This window comes from Pyrgilauda ruficollis, unplaced genomic scaffold (genome assembly GCF_017590135.1).
Source record: "Pyrgilauda ruficollis isolate IOZ18807 unplaced genomic scaffold, ASM1759013v1 scaffold1, whole genome shotgun sequence".
Classification (NCBI taxonomy): Eukaryota; Metazoa; Chordata; class Aves; order Passeriformes; family Passeridae; genus Pyrgilauda; species Pyrgilauda ruficollis.
The window spans coordinates 22,731,257-22,752,816 of NW_024508100.1; the positions used below are offsets into that span (position 1 = coordinate 22,731,257).

The following is a 21,560-nucleotide window of genomic DNA, read 5'->3' on the forward strand; positions in this document are numbered from 1 at the left end:
TGTTTTCCTCTATTACAGTATTAATGCATCTCTGGAATGACTAGAAAATGCAATTTATGTTTTTCATCTCTAGCTGCCCTGGAGACATTCATGGGAGATGCAAAATGTTGAATCAGATTTCATTTTTAAAACAAAACATCAAGTAGAGGCAACCTATCCCTGCACTTGTCATTTCCCTCAGGCAATATTCTGGGAAGTGGTTCTCAGTTTCCTTTGAAGAGATTATATGAAGGGTCAATACCTGGCTAAACCAAATTCATTCTTGCTTTGCATGCTTTTTGAATTTTTTATTGTTTAAAAATGGCTTTATGTTAAAAAGTTGACTTTGATCTTCAACAACTACAGAATTGGTTTCTAATGGAAGTCTAAAAGAGTGAAAGTCATGAGACTCTGGGTTTTTTGGACTCAGTCTTTATAAACATAAAAGAACAGAACAACTCATTCTTTCCCTTTATTTTCCAGTTTCTATTTCTGACTCTTTAATATCTGAGTGGGAGGAACATTTATGACACACCAAAGAGGCAACTGGTGGTGTGAGATTTCTGTTCTTCAGTATTGCACCAGGATGGGATTATATAAGAGCCGAGGTCTCAGTATTCCTTTCTGGAAAAGCTTCCCCCTTTTAAAGGATCACAAATTTGTCTTTAAGAGAAGAAACAGCACTGGAGAAAAAATGGGGTCTAAAAACCTCATAGCCACCAGTGTCATTACAATAATGTTGTATTCTGTGCAAAAGTGTCCCTGCACACGCTCTGATGCAGTTAAGGAGGTGCAGTCCCACAGCAGTAAATGTTGGTTGGTGTCTGACTCTTTCCAACAGCTCTCTAGATACACAGCTAGAACATTTCTCTGAATTGTTTCATGTGAACAATGGCCACTAATAAGGCACAGAAGAGGTGATGGGAACACATGGAGAGGACGATAAAGGGTGTGATACCGCACCCAGTCCTGACTTGAGGTACCTAGAACTTACGGAAGATCACATCCTAAATAGATCTGTAGCAGTGGACAGCCGAGGGAGGGTCCAAAGAAGGTCTCTGTTGTGTTTCATGGGAAAGAAATAAGACTTTTTCTGTAGGCTCAGGGTGGTCCCATTCTACTGTGAAGATTTCTTAGCACACACAGACACCTCAGCAAGAATGAGGAATGGTTAAAGAGCAAATGGAATTTAACTTTGCTCTCAGTATGAAAAAATTAGTTTTGAAAATTTGTGTATTGCAATTGAAACTGGAACATGATATTTGGGTTGCAACACATCTTCAGAGAGAACATGTTAAAAGTGCTTTGTATTTTGATATAGCACATCCATAATTCATGTAATTTAGTCAGGTTTCTGAAAGTGAGTCAGATGATGATTCAACTATTTTCAGCACAAACAGCCTCTGAAGTGTCATCACTGGAATTATCAACAGAAGTGCTCATAAACTGATGCCCCTGTTTTCCCACGTCTCTTGGAAGTGATCTGGAAGTTTGAAACTGTAATACCTTCACAGCCATGGCTGTGACTGTAGCCCATATCTCTGTCATGCTGTGAATTTGTTGAAATCCACTCCTGATATTGACATCCTGGTATTCCTTTTAACTGAAGGGAGAACGGTCTATAAATGTGGATTGTGAGGATGTTATTGTATAAAGACTTCTAAGAAAAACTTCAGAGATGGGTAACAGCAAAGGAAGCTCAATTATTCATACTGTATTATGACTTAAATTCAGGCTTTCCAAAAGTAGAACATGAGCAAAGTGAAAAATGCAGTGGAAAAAGGACCTTTGGGATATAATCTGTCAAATTCACAACTGGGAAAATGTGAAAGGACTGTGGTCTCCAAGGGAGTAAAATAAGAGACCTTTCAGAAAGTACAAGTGGCTTGGAAATCACCTTAACTGCTATTTAAACTTGCCTGTAAAAGAAACTAGGTTACTACAATGTGTGAATATCTTTTTTCCAATGTTCTTTAGCCTACATAGATATTTAAACAAAATTCTTAAACTATTTTTACCAGTTGTTGGACATGTGGCTAGCAGAATTGCTCATTCACCCACTTCTTAAATATTCAGCATATTTGCAAAGCATTTCAAAGGGATAGAGAGCAGTCTGGCATTAATTCATTGTGGGGTTTCTTGTGACTGTTTCATGTTCTGACAATCTGGAGTTATGTTTTATTACAAAGTCAACAAGAAAACAAAAAACAGAGACAAAACCTTTCAGATACGTTTGTCCTCCCTTTTGTTATGAAATAAAAATGTGTGTGCATTTTAACAAGGAGGGGGGGAGAGAGAGAGCAGTTGGTGTCTGAGAGAAGTTGGAGATGCTGTAAATGCTTAGCATGGTCCTAACCTGCCATTGTGGGCACTTGTCAAAGAGCTGGATTTTTAGTGGAGATGTACTTATGGTTGCAGGTCACATGGAGCTGCCAAGCTGCTTCACATGACCTGGTGTCCCTAAAGAAAGTTTTAAATGAAATTTAGGCAAGTTTGCAGGCAGGAGGAGAAACTAGATTCCTAAAAGCGTCCTCAGCTCTGCAGCAGAGTGGGGAAGATTTTCACTCACAGCCATGTCCCGGGCAGTCCACCAGAACTGACCTCAGCAGTTGCTCTTTTCTTCCATTTCAGAGATTCAGGTGTTACCAGGCAATTCCAGTCAGAGTATTCATGCTGTTGGTCAACTGCAGTTTTGGCGTTTGAACTGCTGGAAAATTCTCTTCAGTTTCAAAGCTGCAGATTGGCTGCTCCCAACTTCAATATTAACAATTCATTAGTAAGGTCAAGAACAGCTTCCAGACAAGTCACTGAACTCTTTGGTGCCTGAATTGCAACCCTTGCCTACTAATTACTTGTGACACACACAAATATACATGAGGTGTCTGATTTTAAGCATGAGAAGTCCAACCCACTGGACAGCAAAAGGGGTGAATGGTGTTTATGCACAGTGAGTAGCTGTGAGACAAAGCCACAAATGTCTGAGCCACAGCATAACTGGGAAAATATTTGAGAAAGGATCCTCTCTGGAGAACAATATGACCTGGACTATGCATTCTCAGCAGATCTCTGAGCTCAAAGATAAATAGCAAACAACCAGTTCCCACTGGCCTTGCCTTCTGCACCTGCAGCAGGCTCACACACTGAGCAGTGCCAGTGCCAGAGGGCTTGCAAGGGCTGGTTTGTCAGTGTTTTTGTCTGTCCTTCCCACCTTGTTGAATGCAATGCTGGAGCTTTCAGTTCAAACAGACCTACACAATTATATGAGAAAAGCCAACTTTCACTCTGTTTCATGTCAAACCCTTCATTTCCAGGCCTGCTAGGAATTTGTCTCTGTGTAAGGGACGCTTCTCAAGTTGTGGTTCACTGATTGACTCCTGGCTGGCCAAGCAAGGTAGAGGTATTTCAGTGCCATCAGTTTTCCCACAGCTCTGTGAACAGACTGAGTCACAGTGATTCGGTATAGAAACCTTTTTAGAAGCAGGTTTAAAAATATAATTTTATGGCTTCTCTAATAAAAGGTTTCTAAAAGAAACTTTAAAGGTGTACTTTAACAGCCAGAGGCAACCAAGTTGTGGGTTTTATAAAAAAAAAAATCTAACACAGAATATAGCATCAGTTGAATGTTCCTCTTCTTCCATGGCTAAAAGTGTTGTGGAATATTGACCAGCTCTTTGCCTGATTGTTGGTTTGTTTCAAATTAAGCATGTTACTCAAATGCTAATCTGGATGAAAATAAGTTTTTCAGTTAGTCTGTGATTCTATAGAAGATGGAATGATTCAGAGAACTGTGTGTGTTCTCCCCCCAAAACTGGATTGATTATTTTGTGAGTGCAAAAGTATTTTATATATAAATGAGAGGGGGGAGAGGGTTTGGTAGACTTTTTATTCTGTTATTTTCAGGTTCTCGCTAAGAAATTATGTTATAAAAGTCAAGAATAGTCTATCATCTAATCCGTTTCAACAAGGTTATGTAACCCTATATGACACTCTCCCTTTGTAAGAAAAGATTATTGTTTTTACTTAAAATACCTCAGGGAAAAATTAGATTAAAATGTAATAAATACATTCCTAACTTATTTGTTTCCAAAGTATGAGTAGAAATATCTTGAACATTTCATGAACAATTAGCACATTTTAAAAGGCAGAAAAGATAATATACTGATCTTAAATGTGTGAAACTTAATTTTTCTTGTTCTTTTACTTACATCTCTTGCTGGAAGTATCAACTTCCTTACTTTTGCTGAAATATTGATTTATAATGTTTTTATCATATGTAGAACATTATGTTGGATAGATCTATATCAAAACTATATTTTTTTCCCTCCAAATTGTTTCCTGAAACTCTGAGTGGGTTCTGTATGGTTGCCAACAAGTTATTAAAAGTGGAGATTTAGGACCTCACAGTTGTTCTGGTTTTTTTAATTGTGGCTTTATCATGATTATAGATTATGAGCTTTTCAATTACCATGGAATATTCTAGGTAAGACAAAACATAACTTTTAAACAGATACATTTTTCCCTCAGTGTGCCCCCAAAACCACTAGCCTTTTTTTAATTTTACTTTTAACTCTTTAAGTTTTCTTACAATTAAATTCATTGGAATGATTTCTGGTGAATTAAACCCCGTTTTGTTTTGTGCCTTTGCCTGTGGACTTCAGTCAGAGCCATAGAACAGGTTCGTGTGTACACACCCTCCTCCTTGGCAGCAGTGTTCAGTTTAGCAGCAGCACACGGGCATTTCTTGCTCTTCGTGGCTAATCAAGGACACACACCTTGGTGCAGCTTCTGAGCAGCCTGGGGGTTTGGTGATAACCTTTTATTGGCAGTGTGATCATGCTCATGGCCACAGCAAGTGCTGAGCCATCAGCTAAAGGAGGTAGCTGTATAGAAGAGTCTTCCTGCACTGTAACACCTCTGTTTTTGTGTTACAGAGCTCCCTTGCTTGGCACCTGCTGTTTTCTTTGACCAGGAGTGACACTGTGTCACTCCCAAGCAGGGGCACTGAGCATGAATGCACTTTCTTAGGTACGCAGTCTGGCAGTGTGTGCATCCTCACCATCTAGTCTGTGTCCTCAAACAGATTTGAGGCTTACAAGCAAAATCAGTTGAACTTCTCAACACTCCTGTTAAAAACACCCAACTCTAGGTCCTTCCAAGGAGGGAGACTGTATATAAAGGAATCATGCACCTCCATTAAACTTCTGAAAACAAAAAGTGTTTGGATATCTCTCCTCTGAGAATGTACAAAGGTTTTAATTAGAAGGCAATGGGGGGGGGGTGGGGGGGTGGAATCCATACAGCAGGACAACTATGATATGATATGAAGAGTCACTCTCATAAATTAATTGCAGTACTTACTTACTTGTTGACTGGTTTTTTTGTTTTTTTTGGTTTTTTTTTTTTTTAACAGATCCTCCCATTATTCTATGGGCAGTCGAGCTTTTTCCCATGACAGTATTTTCATACCTGATGGGAGAACAGAGAGTGAACAGGCCATTCAAGCAATGTCACAGGAGAACGTTTTAGGAAAAGTCAAAATTCTTCAGGTAAGAAATTGCCAGTGGGAAAAATATTTAAAATGTGGAAAATGTTCTCCAGAACATGTTAAATGTGCATAAAGATGGGTTGCTTTTCCTATAGCCTTGGGACAGATTCTCAGCCTTGTTAAGTTCTCTGGCCAAAAGCCATTGCAAGTAATTCAAATAATCTGCAGAAGTTACAGATTTTGGTCTTGAAAAGTACAGCATTGATGCTGTAAACATATCTGCAGAAAAATCTGCACCTGTGGGACTCATCTGAATTGAACTCATGGTTTTGGCATGTCCTGATCTGTATGCCTAAGTCATACAATTGTGGTAATGAGAGAAAAAAAAGGAAGGCAGTGTTGAGAACAGGGAATGGCATGCAGAGTGAGACTTCTTTGCAAAGCCAATTTAATTATATGTTCTTATGTATTGCATTTTTTTCTCCTTTTTCTCTCTGCACTTTCAGTGGTTTTCATGGAAGGTGGATTTGTTTATCTCTCCAAAGCATAAACAACACATTTGGGTATTTGCTTCTAAAGAGCTTTATATGATCCGCTTTCCCTTCTTTTTCAGGACTCTCCCATTAGTGCTCAAACTAATTTTTTGCTTTACTCCCTGTATATCTGTAAGATTCACAGCTTTATGCCTTTCTAGACCTTGAGAGAGCTGTCCTTCAGAAATATGTTGCACTTTACTGTTCAGGATGCTGACATATCCTGTCAAAATGCTGATGAATTTTTAATGCTGTGCAAGTGCTGTTACCCTGAAGATGACTAGCAAAATACCATTGATTTCTCTTACCTCTGAAGCTTACCCACAATCCATCTTTCCTGGTGAGTGAGAGATCCTGAAATTAGACAGCTGTGACCTTCAGGATGGAATTGTTCTGCCTCCTGCCCGGTGCTGTCAGCAGACGGAGCACCTGCCCAGTGCTGATTGTGGATGGACTCTGGAGTAAAGCCTCACTAGGACATCTCCAATTCCTCTGTGCTGGCTTTTCAGTTTAAGTTTCCCTGGGTCAGGTAGATTCAGTGCATGCTATTTTCCAGGCTGGAAACCACTATATTTCAAATGACTGCTGACTCTGGGCCAAGACCTGAGGTATGTGGGCCTGTCCTGCAATGTCCCACAAAGCCCCCCAGCTCTTTCAGGGAGCTGTGCCCTCGCTGTCCGTTGGATTTGTTTTCTTAGCCTCCGTATACTGGCTTTTCTCTGAATAACTTTTCACTTCCAGTGGTGTTTTCTCTCATATCAAAATTCAGCTTAAAATTCTCAATAGAAATTAGAGCCTTTGCTAAACTAAGCTACCTGAGAAAAAGTATAGTTAATACAGTTGGTAACAACCATGTTCACTAAGCAAATGCTAAATCAAGAAAATTAGAGCAAAATGTCACCCTTGAAAGTCACAAAATAAGTAGTCAGTGGTACTCTCTTGCTCATATGAACTTTGCATAAGCCTTTTTTTAGTGTGGTCAACTGTATGTATTTTAAGGGACAATATTGTTTCAGCTGCTTGATGTAAAAAATGTGCTTGCCTTTTTATTTAAAATTGAATGATGGTAGTTCATTTTTCTCATTTTAGTGTAGCTGGAACCCAGCCTGTAACATACCACATTGATTTTTCAACTCTGATGATGGTGGTGAGAGCCACTTGTTCATTCAGAAAAGGAATGCATAAGGAATGCAAATGACACTTTTCAGTATTTACATGTTCACACAGAACAGTCATACATTCATCTAAATGTCCCTGGATTTTTTTTGTAAACCCATGGAAAGCCTCCCTGTAATAAGCCCAAGGACCACTTCTTGTATCTTCAAAAATTGCTGCCCAGCATGTAACTTTTCCCATTTCTCTAGGCATGATTTCTGCAACTGTTCCCTAAGTTTTAGGAAAAAGTCATGCCGAAATCCCATTGCACATTTTAAATTGGCCTTAGAGTTGAGTCCCAGGTCTGAGTTATTTGGACTATCATTCCTGTTTGAAGGTTTAATGCACTGCATACCCCATCCTTTCTTTTTTTCCTGCTGTTCTATGAGCCAGTGTTTGCTATGTGCTTTTTCAGTCACAGAAAATGTTGATGCTCTGTTTCCTGATACCAGAAGCTTCTACCATCTTTGAAATCTTTCTGCAAGCTAACTCCAGCTGGGAACTTCTGTATTTCTTAAAGCAGTGGATTAGGAGGAGACAGTTCTCTCTTCTGAAGAGCACTCTGCTCCTTAAGGCAATTCTGTGGCCAGCCATCAGCATTACTGTGGCTTTGCCAGGCTTGTATGTCAGGGTGGGAGCACAGCACTTCCAATTTCCATTTACCTGGCAACGTACTCTTCAGTAAAGAATTGTTGCCAGGATTCCATGCCCTGTGCTGACTCTAAACTTGCTGCATTACAGATGGAGATCAAAAGCTCTGCAGATTTTAACCCTTTTCAGGAGGTGTTTTTTTTTTTTTTTTTGGAGGTAGTACAGAAAATGTTCCTGGAAAACTGAAATCTTTTTTTGGAAAAGTCCCTGCACTTACAAACCTAAGAGACAGCATGGCAAAAAGGGTTTTGAAGTCAGAATAGCAATGCAAGCCATTTAATACTGATGGTGCTGGATCTTATTCTGGGGATCAACAAAGTGTTTCTTCCTTCTTGTCTTGCATTTCTGCTGACTTCAGAGTGTTGATGAACCCACAAAATTGTTGTGTAATGGTGCAAACTCCATAGTAATCTGGGCAGCTGGCCAGCCCGTGCACTGGTTCAACTGCTTATTGTGGGAATTCTCTTTCTAATTATGCATGAAAGGCAAATTAGTTCTTTCTGGAATTGCTCTCATTTGGTTTTATTGATTTTCAGATTGGCAGTATTCATCTTATCATGCTTTCTGTAAATGGATTTGGTCATGTTCAAGGGTTTTACTGTGTGCTAGAACTCAGGCTGAGAAAAGCCTGACCTCTCATAAACTTCGAGCAGCCCTTTTGTATCCTGCAGTTATTTTGTGTTGGCTGAAGCCATTTGGTGTTGTAAAAGCAGTCTTTTCCTTGTTCTTTGGAACTGCTGAGATTTATCATTACATAATTTTTAAGATCCAGGGTAGAAAGCCAGCCTGAACCTGCTCCCAGCAAGAGGTGGTACACAGGCACTGGTACTCTTAATATTGAGCTCTTTTAGTTTCTGGGGATCTGTTGCTGTACTTGTCATGCAGGGCTGTGAATGAGACACAAGGAATGCTTAAACTGTAAACCTAGCAGTGTGTCAGAAAAAGCCCCACAACCCAACTCTTGGAGCTTCATTTTTACATCCTTCCCTTCCAGAGGCTACTGGTTGGTTTTCTTCTCCCGTCAAAGTGTCTTAAAACAATTTCCTGATGTTTTGTAGCTGTGACTCTTCTTCCTACCTCTGATATTTGCCAGAAATGGTCAAATGAGCAGAAGAGGGTTTTTATTTCATACTCACAAAAACTGCAGCAGGCAAAATGGAAGCTTGTTTAAAACATTGGTTTCCTGGAGCGTCTACACTACTCTCTGCCACTTGCTGTGACGATGCCATGGTGTGGCACTGCTGCTGCCTTTGTTCTCCACTGCTTGCCTTCACTGAAATTATCGTGGATCATCTGACATCTGTGCAGCTGCGGCAGTCAGCTGCAAGAAATATTAAAGATTGTGACATATGGCTTATGGCCTTTAGGAACTACTGGGTTACATCCTTTTTTGTTTTGTTTTGTTCCTTTGTGGCCATGTAGTTTAAAACAAACCCTCTGCTCTGTAAAGCTATAAAGTACTTATTTATTATACAGATACGAATTATGAGAAAACATTTTTCGTGTAGCACAACTTCTCGGTCAAATGCAAAAGGACCACTTTTAAAGTTCATATTTCCCTGATTTTGTAATGATGAATGACCTGTATGATTTTCTCGTTGTCAGACCTTATGACTGTAGTGTTCTGAATTACATTTCTTTTAGTCATTAGCCTATCTTAGCTAATGACCAAGCCAGTGCTTCCCTCACTGTGCATTGCACATCTCTGTTCTACCAGCCACTCCCAGTGTATCTTCTGCTTCTGACTGCCCAGATCACAACAGAGCTACAAAGCCATTTTTCAAACCCCAAAGCAATTATCTTTTACCATGATGCTCTGAATTTTTCAGAACTGGGAGTGAATTTTCACTTCATTATTGCCTAGCTTTGTATTTCTTACAATTAATTTCTTTCTTGCCATTATTTTCTAGTGCCACTGCAGACAAATTGTTTTCCTCATATTTGAAAATTATTATTGTTTGATAAACTGAATTTATAATTTTTTTTCTAAACCATTCTAGCATTTCTTGGGCAGACCTTCTTTTTCCTATGATCATATTAATCTCTGAAAATAAGCTTGCTTTCCAAGGAAGGAAAATGTCCCTTCCTTGCATTTGCTTTGCTTTGCTTTTGGAGAGACTGATGTGACAAATGCCACAGATGCTGTATCTTCAAGCCTCTCCACAAAATTTTCTCTTTACACATGAGCATGTGTAAGTGATCCATCACCACTGTGCACCAAAATCTTCTTTCATGTCTGGATTTGTTGCAAATACACGTCTCTAGAGGTCCATTTACAGTTTGCTCCTTCACTGTTCTTCTATTTTGGACCCTCCCAAAAAGTTTCTACAAATGTATTGCCCCTAACCACATACTGCTCCAGCAATGGAATGTGGAGTAGTTTCCTCCCTGCATCTTGTATCCAAAAGGTCTGTGCTAATACTTGTTCTTTTCCTAATTTTCTATAGGTTTCTATCTTAATTTTATACCTGGATTATTTTCTAAAGCTATACCAATATAACTTTTCACGTGATGCTTTTTAGTTTATTTTCTCCTTGATTAAAAAAAAAAAAGCTCATGTGGGGTATTTAATTTGTCTAGACATGCTGCAGATGTTCCAGTTTGGATTAAGAAGTGGACTCACTTCCACACTTCACCATGAATTCGGTGAACTCTCTTCTGAGCCCCGAAAAGAAATTAAAAGAGAGAATATGTTAGAGATGCCTGAAATCATGAATGGAATTGATAACATGAATACAGAACAATTATTCAGTCTTTCACTGCATAAGAACGCATGAGCAACAGCTGAAACTAGTAACACTTCCAAATCAAAACAAATATTTCTTGTTGGACTGTATAAAAATTCCTCACATGCCACAAATCATTGGAGCATTTACAAGTATGGGCTCAGTATAGGCTCACCCTGTTCTTATGTACTCCCAAAGCATTTGATTTTTGATCATTCTGAGATACCATACAGGACCAAGTGGAATTTCAACAGTGTGCCTTTTTTTAGGACAAGTGTTAATTAAGTCGTTATTTTCCATTGATATATAACTAGAAAACTTAATGTCAGTTAAGTTTCGTTATATTTAGGCGTTGCAAGCAGATATGAAGAGTAGATCTTTGAGTTGAAGGAGAAGTATGACCAGCATTTCTTGTAAGCCTTGTTTGAATGGAATCAGCTGAAATAGTACACTCTGTTTTAATGATTTTTAACTGAAGAGAGCAAGCAGCTCAGTGGATCCAGTTTTGGATTCAGTCCAGGCATGAAGCCCTAAGAATGATGTGGTTTCAGGGGCCTGAACCCAACAGACATGCAAGTAGGCATGTACACAGAAGAGGAGCCAAATGGAAGTGAGAGAGGAGATGTAAGCCTGATCTGGGCTCTTTGCCAATTAATATGGAAAACTTGTTCTGTGGCATTTTCTATGCAAATGCAAGGAGTGCTTTGAAAGTCTGGGCTTTTTTTTTTTTATTAGCTGCAGGTGCCAGACAACGCAGAACAATTTTACTTAGGAGCTTTATTCCTTAAGTTATTAATGGGAAGCTGGTGTCAGCTGAGTAGTATCACATTTTAGCAAATTATTTTGCATGAAATAGAAGTGGGCCTGTGTCATGGTCCAGTTACCAAGAAAGATTTTAAAAACTGAATGAGTATAAACTTAGAATTATCTAAATTCCTAGTATTTATTTATCAGTATTGGATGTGCAGACATCACTATTGCACTGACAGCCACCGAATTGTGTGAGGAGAAAAACTATCAGGAATCTTACAGAAACCTCATGAATCTTACACACACACACAAAAAAAAAAAAAAAAAAAAAAAAAAAAAAAAAAAAAAAAAAGTGGATGAGGTAAGCTTTGCTTGGATGTCATCCTAAAGCTCCCTTGTGTGTGGTGTCTCCAGCCCCTGCTTCATGGTATAGGTACTGTGTGGTAGCTGAGTTGTTCTTTGGTGGTGAGAAGGATTTGTAAGTCCTGTGGAAATGTTTTCCCACTGGCTGCAAACGGAGGGACCAGGAGTGCCCACTGGAGCTGATAAGGCTGGAAGTGGGAGGTGCAGGCACAGAAAATTCATCTGTTTGCTGCTGCTTCCGGTTGCCAGATTTCAGAGCAAGATGGTGGTTTCTGGCTGCTAAATTACAAGTCTTCTTGAACAAACCAAGAGAGACCAAGGTCCTTGACTGAGCCCCATATGCGTCTGTGGAGATTTTCAAAATTCTATTTAGCCACAACTGTGCAATGGCAGAAGAACAAAATGTGATGCCTGCAACTCCTAATGACTGGCATTGCAAATAATCCTCCTTAGGCAACAATCAGCCACAAACTGTCAGCACAGGGAATTCTTAACTACAGAGGATTTATAGTTATGTGTTCAGAAATATATATCCAACTGAAACTTTCGAGAAATTTAAAGCAGATGCTCCTTTTCAGGGATTATGGCCTCTTCTCAAAGGTCTTCCATCTTAAACTGGTGTATCTCCATCTTTGGGTGAGGATATTTGACTGTTCTCCCAAGTAAAATTTGTGGGGTTTTTATTTTCTTTCATGGGTGATGCATTTTTAGAATTTTTATGTTTGACCAGGTAGAAAATCCATCAGTGTGGAATTTTTCTGAGAGTTACATTGCAGTTACATTATAAGCACATTCTAAAAAAGACCAAGAAGCAGGTTTAGCATTATTCTGTGACAGCAATAAGAATAAATTTGCTCAGTAGTTACAATGAGCTATTTGAGATTTTGACATTTGCTCATTTGGTATTTAGTGTCAGCTTTAGAGATTAGAATGCACCAAAAGGAACTGGCCAGTGGAGAACTACTAGTGGAGCTTTTTGTTTTTTAAGATAATTTTTTTCAGAAAAGGCCAATAAATAAATAATACAGAGAAAGCACCTTTTGTTATGGAAGGGTGAGGGTTACTGGAGTTTATTCCTCAATCTTCTAACTAATTTATTCTAGTCTGAGCAAGCAGACTTTTAAAGCTTTGAAACAATTAAAAAACCCCCAAAAGAAAAAACCAGTCATGACTGTGTACAGTCCATTAATACTGGAAAGTATATTTCTTGGAAATATCAGGAAAATAACATTTTAAACTTTTATATACAGAAAAACACACTGTTACTGCAGAGCCCTCAAGCACCTTTGATGGTAATTAAAAAGACCATTCTTTTTCAAGCATAGACCTTTCTCCACAACAGCTCCACCACCGAACTCCCAGCAAGCACTGCACACCCACACTTACATCAAGAACTTGTCAGAAGATCAGAAGGGTAACACACCATCCCTTCCTCCAAAACACACTGCAAGCAATATGTTAACGTGTGCGTGTTCCCACCACGAGCAGATGCACAGATCCGTAGTTTCCTAGCTGGTTGCTCAGCAATGCTGATAGTTCCAGTTTCCTGCCCAGGAGAATTATTTGTCTAGGAATATGACTTTGGGAAGAAGAAAAGAGCAGTCTCAACTTTGAAAACACATCATCAAATTAATACTTTTTTCTGAAATAATTTGATTCTAATATTGAGAAGGCCTGCAGGAATAGAGCAGAATTAAAGGCCTCACATGATCTCATACAGCCCATTTTGCCCCTTCCAGCTCCCATGTACACAATGGAATCATGTGAGATTTCAAGTCAGAGAGCTGCACTGCTAACACAAAAGCCTGCAAGGACTTGGTGAAACCCTTGCCTTTAGATTATGCCAGTAATCCAAGTGGGAATACAAGTTTGCCATTCAGAACTGTCCACTATGCTAAAATGCTTTATGATACGAATTTCACTACTTTCTGCCAAAATTCAAATGGGCATAAATTACTAACACAGTGACGAGACTGAAAAAGCTATTCTAGTTTAATAACCTGATTATGAGGAATTTCTGCATGTAATTTTTGTTTTAATGGTTCCATACACCAATCTCTTAATGTTTTTGGGGTAATATGGATAAACTTGATATGAGTCTAGCCCACTGGGAACCATGGCAAGAAAGACTAATCTGAACTGAATTCCTTTAGAGGATATCTTTCCTTAACAGCTCCTCATGTGTGCATTGTGTTACTGATTCTATGCTATAGGGGAAAAAAAAAAATCTTTGTTTTACCTACTATCTACTTCAATCTTCCACAACTCTCAGCAGCAAACTTCTCTTAGGGTCCTGTGTAAGTATCTGACATTACCCCTGAATAGAAGCTGCACAGTTGAATTACTTGTTCATAGTATCACAAGACAAAAATGGGAGATCCCCTTTGGAGAATTTTCTGTCCTTGAAAAACAGCAAAGCAGGAAAATAACTCCGTGGTCCCTTCCTTCCTACTTGAGAATGATTCCCTGAAATTTTTCGGGAAAAGAATATATTCATAAATGTTTCTTGCTCCATTTGCTCCTTCTAGAGAATTTCTTCTCTCCTTTGCAAAAAGCTCACATTCAAAGTCTGTATGGTGCATGTCTCTGCAGTAGCCAGGGCTGCAATTTCTTTAACTCACCCTGCTAGAGAACACATAGTACACACTTCTTATTTTATTCATCTTATGCTTGATGTAATTTAAGAGTACTTCCTTGTAACCCATGACAGAATATTGCTTCAACATGGAAAATAAACGGTGGGAAAGCTTTTTTTATCCATCCATCTCTTGCATGTCCCCTGCCTAAACTCCTTGTGCAACAGCAGTGAGTGGCAGTGCTCGTGAGCATGAGCAGACATGAGTTTGTATATTCTTCCTATGAGATCAAGCATTTAAAAGAGCTGGCTTTCCCCTGCTTTGAGAATTTGCTTCTCTAAGGCAGGGTTGTGCCAAACCCTTAACATTTAAAACTCATGATTAAACATTACAATAAAGATACCTTTTAGAAATACAAATGCATGAGGTGCAGGGTTTGGGGGCTAGAAAATAAAAAGGTTGCCTTTTGGGGTAGTTTTAATTTCTCACAGTACACTTTTCTCATAAGCTTAAACGTCACAACTAAAAGGCTTCATAAGTAGCTTTTATAAACAGAGTCTTAAGCTAGAACATAGATTTTAAAAAGAGATTGACTGTTTCAAAACTCACAGCAAATTTTCAAAAGTTGACAACACCGTCAAGAACTAAAATCAGAAATCATGTAGTAAATTCCTCACTTTAGTCACCTTGTGGGGAGAAAGAAGAGATGGTGCCCCCCACATTGCAACAACCTGAGCCTCAGGATGGCTGGCATTTGTTTGTTTTTGTTTGTTGTTGGGTTTTTTTTGTCCAGAGTCAGAAGTTGCCCAGAATATTTCTGTGCAGCTTTCAGGCAGAAAGCTGGACTTGGCTTATTTTGCTTGTAATATAAATACCTGTTTTGTTTGTTTGTTTTATTTTTCTTGTTTTTCAGCAACAGTTGGCCAAAAATATAAAATTTGGGCAGCCTCCACAAATGACAATTTCTGCAAGGACGATGGGGGAAGCAAACGCCAGTGCAGAAGATGATGCACTGCTCAGCAGCCCCATGGAGACTGAGACCCAGCAGGACACAGCGATCTCAGACTGCAGTAATAAAGTAAGCACTTAAATTGACGTGTCCATGGCACTAGAGCAGTGCTAAAGCAGCAAAGTTCACTGAGGTGTAGCAGATGTTTCCAGTGAGGCATAGCAGAGCTCAGTGGGCTGTTTTACGTGGGAGGGATCTCTCAGCTTGTGCTTCTTGGCCTGGTGGGAAGCGTGCTTCTGGCATCCTGAGCCAGGTCACACAGAATTACTGGTTTGAGTGTTTGCACTGAGCTTCCAGCAGTGCAGACATTACTTCCAGTGTTGCTAAAACTCAGGAATTTTTTCTAATACAGAAAACATTTTAAAATGTGGACTTCCCAGCAAGGATAGTTGTTCGCAGCATCAAATACCAAAAAGGAAAATAATTTCAAAATGAGAGGTGTGTGAAGCCTAAGCCTATAAAATCCTCGGTCTTAGAGTAAGTACGCATATTTCTCAAGGTCAGGAACCGAAGGTGAAGAAGGGAGAGAAGCATTTTGAATGCTTCCTAAAAGAAAACTTCCAGTATAATTCAAATTCATGGAGATTCAATTCATGGAGATTTTGATGCTGTGGGCATTTAGGTGTCCAGAAGGGTCCTGTTCAGACTGAAGAAACATGGTGAGGAATGGTCTCTGGAAAGTTTCTAAGGCAAGACTGGTTGAGTTTGTTGCTGTAATGGCAGAAAGGAGAATAGTGACAACCTTCTGTGCCAGGAGGCTGGCTTTGTGCCTGGGAACCCTTGGGGAAGCCATCCGTGGCCCTTAGGATCCTTAGGCTCAAAGGGCTGGCTTTGTGCCTGGGAACCCTTTGGGAAGCCATCCATGGCCCTTAGGATCCTGGGACACCGGGGCATGAGCCTGTGCTCATGTTCACTCACACTAGTGCTGGCTGTGTGAAAGGCCAAGGCAGCAAGGGTCCTGTGCAATCCATGCCTGTGTTCAGCCAAACACCCTGAAGGCAGGTTTATGGCTGAGCTGGCCCAAATTCTTCATCAGTCTTTAAGGGACAACATAACTCCTCTGTGACCACTTCTTTTGTGGTGGCACATTGTGGCTCAAGCTGCCAGGGAGTCAGGCATTTGGGTAGGACCTGCACACTCACACATCTCCCTTGGCCATCTGGAAAGATAAAAATTAAAGTATATATTTTTACCTAACAAGTACTCCTTCTGATATGATCAGGTAAGGTGAATCAAGAGCATTCCATGTGCCTCAGAGCACAAAGTGTGCAGTGGGACTGTGGGCAGGCTTTGGCGATGCCCTGTCTCTGCCCTGGTGCTAGGTGAGTCTGTGTTTGAGATAAACACAGATTCTCTGCAGACAGCCTTCTTCCTGGGTCCTGCAGGACCCCCTAGTGTCACCTGGTGACTTCCAGCTCAAAGGACACAATAGTTCAAGCACTAAAACCCACTAGAGCGGGTTTGAGTGACTACTAGAGTATTTTTGTGTAACACAGAGGGAGAAATTCAGTTCTTACCAGCTGCTCTTTAAAATATTATGTTTTAAAAACAAAATTAACACCCCTTTGCACAATTCTTTTTCCAAATACTGAAGGAGCAACCATCCCTACTCAGAGGCAGTTGTAGACACAAACAAACCAATTTTACATGGATAGTGTCAGCCACAGCACTTGGTACTTTCATTTATTTCTGCACACTACTAATTACCTGTGTTCTCAGAGAATTCTGGTGCATGGCAGCTTCCCTGGTTTTTGCTCTTGTCTCATCTGCTGGTCTTGTAACTCCTTGGCATGTCTGTCTGTATATGTCTTGGGGGATGGGGTGACTTCTGTCAAAAATTGGTGGCTAGGACCATATAGCTCTGCTCTACTTTGTACAGGTTTCCTGTGATGCTCTGTGACTTCTCATTTTTCTGAGTAACACAGATTGGTGTCAAGAGCTCTAGGTTTAATTTAACCTGTAGTTGTGAAGCTGAGCTTTTAGCCTTGATATTAACAATCATGTGGTGTGATGGGATCCCAACACACATGAGGTTGTGAAGTAATACTGTGATAGAATTATTAAAACCAATGTTTCTAGGTGTGGTGAATGCTGCTTCAAGCCCTCTGCCTTGAAAATTCCTCACCATGATGGCTTGGACAGGGACAGTAGCTAAAGAGTCCTAGTTCTCCAGGCTTCCATGGCTCTAGGGGACTGTTGGCTCTCTAGAAAGAGTCATCAAGAACAAGGAGTTGAAATTCCTTGCAGCACAGGTAATGCCTGAACAGTCTAGTATCTTTTTTCCTTTTGTGTAAGTCAAGAGAAAATAAAATCATTAAGACCTGATCAAAATCCTCCTCTTTCTTTTGTTTTGGAAACTGATTATTTTGTTAAGGAAGCCTGAGTGTTTTGCCTTTTGTAGCGCTGTGTGGAGCACAGTGATTCAAGGAGCAGTGAAGACAAGCTCAGAGCGTGTAGGGACAAGAATTGCTTATCCATCAGTCCTGAAGAGATAGGAAAGAGGGAAAAATCCTATCCTAATATACATGACTTCACAAGTCCTTTGAATAATAATTAATTATTCCTTTCCATTTTAACGCTTGTTTGTGGTAATCTTTTCTAGTCCACTGACACTCCAGATTTCTTGAGAAAAATGAATTTTCTTGGAACAGGACATGAAATGGAAGAAAAGGTAAAAAAAAGTTCGCACTTGGTTTGCACTGAGTTACATTCTAATTTCAGATATTAGAAGCCTGACAGTTTTTGTTTTCATACATTGTTTCATTGATCATCCAATATTTTGTGAATGCTGTGCAGTTTTGGAGCTAGCAATAACGAAGATTGAGAAATCTTAAGAGGTGATTGCAGGAAACAGCAGAAGCCAGTCTCTGCCAGTCTTGCAGCATTCCTCTATTTGATGTATTAATCACAGAGTCATAATTTTCATAAGTACTTCTAATACTTTGTTATGCCTGCATGTAATTCAATAAGCATATGCAAAACGTTCCCTCAGCTTTTAAGTAATTGGTTCCCTGATTAGCATATGTTTAACCTTAGAAGATTACAGAGCTGTCTTGAAAACAATGTATGTGATTTCTTTCCTTACAGAAGATGTTTTCCCCCCTTTTTTTTCTCTGTCTTCCTTTTCCATTTGTGTTATGCCAAATGCAAGTCTTGGGATGATAACCTGATGACTTATGGAAGAGACAGATGTCAGGCTCATTCTTACATGCCTAGACATACAGTTCCACTGTTTATTCACAGAAAGAGTCTCACTGAATCACTTTGCTTATATTTGCACTTTCTGAACTTTCTGAAGGTATTTGGAGGGCATGAGAAATAAAGCACCCATCAAAGCCAGTGTTGTCTTACTTTAGTATTTTGCTGTTTGGAGCTGTCTTGGACAATTTCACATGACTCTGGAGGGAAGGTTTTCCACAGGCACTGTGCCAGTCAGAGATCCAATACTTCAGTCATCTCCCATGCAGAGAGAACAGCTCTGTAGCTTTCTGTTATGAAGCTTAGATAAGTCAATCTGATTTGCTTCTGCCTAAAGTGTATAATCTAAATTATTTAAAGATGTAGATCTTTTTTCACAGTAAGCAAACTTTAAAATGTCCCAGTGTTTGATGTTGCTTAAAACTCTGCCTGTGCCTTTCCCATTCCCAACAAGTTCAGAGTGGAGCTAAACTGTGAAAAAACTTCAATAGAATGGTCCAAGTAATTTTTATGTGAAAACTATAAAAATGTGTAGTACTGAAAATGGGAGAATATTAGAACTGCAGCTTTCATGTCCAAAGTTTGTAATTTGTATAATGGAAAGCCAGGGTTTCTAATTTTTTTCTGCTAATAATTCCTTTGAATTCAAATCTGCAAAGATGTGTGTGTGTTATTTATTTATTTATTTACTTACTTACTTAATGGAACAAATAGCTTAATAATGGTTGCTTGTGTTTATGATACAAACAGGTCACTCCAATGAAGTCAGCTCGGCCAAAAAGACAGTTTTCCTGTTCTGGCACAATTGAAACAATCAATTTGGATTCAGTTCCTCAGGCTCTTGCTCGTCTAGACAACAGTGCAGCTAAGCACAAACTGTCAGTGAAGCCAAAAAAGCAGAGGATGTCAAGACAGCACAAGAGATTGACAAAGGTATTAAATGACTGGCCAAACAGTGAGAGGAGGGAGATTACTTTTGAAACTGGGTACAAAATAGCCATAAATGAGTGTACCAGGATCTTATAGGCAGGGGAGCTAATTAACACTGTTACCTGAAACTCTAGCTGGGGAGCAGATGCAAAGAAGTTTTAATATTGCCAGTTGAGACAACTACTGCTTAAACCTGAAGTACTTCCACTAGGATTTTACATTAAGAGAGTTTTCTGATTCTAGCTTTTCTAGTAAAAACTTTAGGTCATAAAGGCCTGAAGATACATGCTGCTGTTAATGCTGCTCTGATATAGACAATGAGATGGTACAAAATTTGGCTGGGAAAAAAATCAGATTCTCTAAATTGGGCATGGATTCTGACAGGGGTAATATCTTTGCCTTATAAGAAGGAATAAGACTTAAGCAATGTAGCTCTTGCAACAGCTATAGAGAGAAATATAAAGTTGTAGCTTTATACACTTACTGCATATCTGTTTTGATTTTTATCCTGACATCTTATTAGTTCTTGTAAATGGGACAAGAGTATTCAACCACATAGGGCTCAGGAGAGGCCACTTCCTTTCTTCTGCACCACTGTACTTGCATTTATCACTCTTGTAATGAAGAAATTATAATTTAAACCTCTTGTTTATACAATGGTTAACTGGAGCCAAACAATGGCTCAACAAATGATAGCTAGACAGGACATTAACTGAGCTGTTTTCCTAAAGGGAAACACTCTTCAGGTATGGAATGGAGCAGTATTCCTGGCTGTGCTGTCCATACATGTTCCCACGGTTCCTACAATAGTGCTGGAGTCTCAGCACAGCTAATGAGGAAGATATCCTGGCTCAGGATTTATGAAAAGAAAGCAAATTGTGTTTCCCTGAGGAGTGTTCTTTCCTGGCTAGCATTGCAGAGCTTTTTTCTGCAGGCAACAGCTCTGTCTCTGCAAGTATCAGATTTGCCATGGAAGAACTGGCAAAACAATGCCCCTAAGCAGGCATTAATTATTTCAGGCTTAAAGGATGGAGTTCTAAGTAGCAGAAGAAGAATGGGCGTGTGAAACTCATGCTCTGTTCCTTGGGCTTCTGCAAATTTAAAATGGCAGGTCTCAATGTACACCAAAAGGTGATTCAATATTTGGCATTATACTGCTGTCACTCTTGGGATGTTTTCTATCTTTTAAAGGCTATCATCCAAATAGGGGAGAGACATGGGATCTATGATGATGTAATCCATAATTGGGGTGGGGTATGTTGGCTCATCTAAATCACTGTTTAATTTATTTTTTTTTTTTGCATTTTCAACTCTTGGTTCACTGTGAAGGATAACAAGCCAACAGGCAATGTTCAGTAACTCCAAACTTGTCTCCAATTTTAGGGATCACAAAGTTTAACAATAACAGAATTTGAGCCAGAGGACCTAGAAACTCAGCTGTATGAGGACATATACCCAGGTTATAATGGACGCTTCACAGCAGACAAGCTAATCCACGACAGAGATGAGCAGAAGCAGCTTCAGCTGACAAAGCAAAAAAGAATTGAAGATCACTGGGGTATCCTTGAAGCTGAAAGGATAAGACAGATTGTAGAAATGGAAGAACAAAGAGAAACGGAAGAAAAAAGGTGCCAAGAACTTGAGGAGATGCGGAAAGAACAGGAAAAGAGACGCTGTGAAGAAGAGAGGAGGCAATACCTCCTTGATGAGGAGAAATTGAAAATAGAAGAGCAAACATGCCATAAAGATGAAAGAAAACTGGTGAAGGCTGAAAAAAGGCAAGAGCTGGAAGAGCAGATGCAGAAGGAGTTGGAGGAACAACATAGACAAAACCTGGAGGAGAAGAGGCACTGGGAAGTGGAGGAACAACAGAGACGAGAGCTAGAGGAGCAGAAGCTCAAGGAACAGGAGGAACAGAGACAAGAACTGGAGGTGAAGAAGCTCAAGGAACAGGAGGAACAGAGACAAGAACTGGAGGTGCAGAAGCTCAAGGAACAGGAGGAACAACAGAGACGAGAGCTGGAGGAGCAGAAGCTCAAGGAACAGGAGGAACATCAGAGACAAGAGGTGGAGGTGCAGAAGCTCAAGGAACAAGAACATCAGAGACGAGACAGAGACGAGAGGTGGAGGTGCAGAAGCTCAAGGAACAGGAGGAACATCAGAGACGAGAGGTGGAGGTGCAGAAGCTCAAGGAACAAGAACATC

General features: G+C 39.8%; 1 protein-coding gene across 1 annotated transcript in view; it reads left to right on the plus strand.

Moving 5' to 3' along the window:
* The window catches only part of CRACD (capping protein inhibiting regulator of actin dynamics), a 35,919-nt gene that overhangs the window by 6,073 nt on the left and 8,286 nt on the right, over positions 1-21,560 (plus strand). The window contains exons 2-6 of the mRNA XM_041481862.1: positions 5,390-5,525; positions 15,132-15,296; positions 17,830-17,898; positions 19,176-19,358; positions 20,739-21,428. Coding sequence (XP_041337796.1) covers positions 5,406-5,525; positions 15,132-15,296; positions 17,830-17,898; positions 19,176-19,358; positions 20,739-21,428 — 1,227 coding nt within the window. The 5' untranslated portion in view covers positions 5,390-5,405. The remainder of the gene's footprint in view (positions 1-5,389; positions 5,526-15,131; positions 15,297-17,829; positions 17,899-19,175; positions 19,359-20,738; positions 21,429-21,560) is intronic.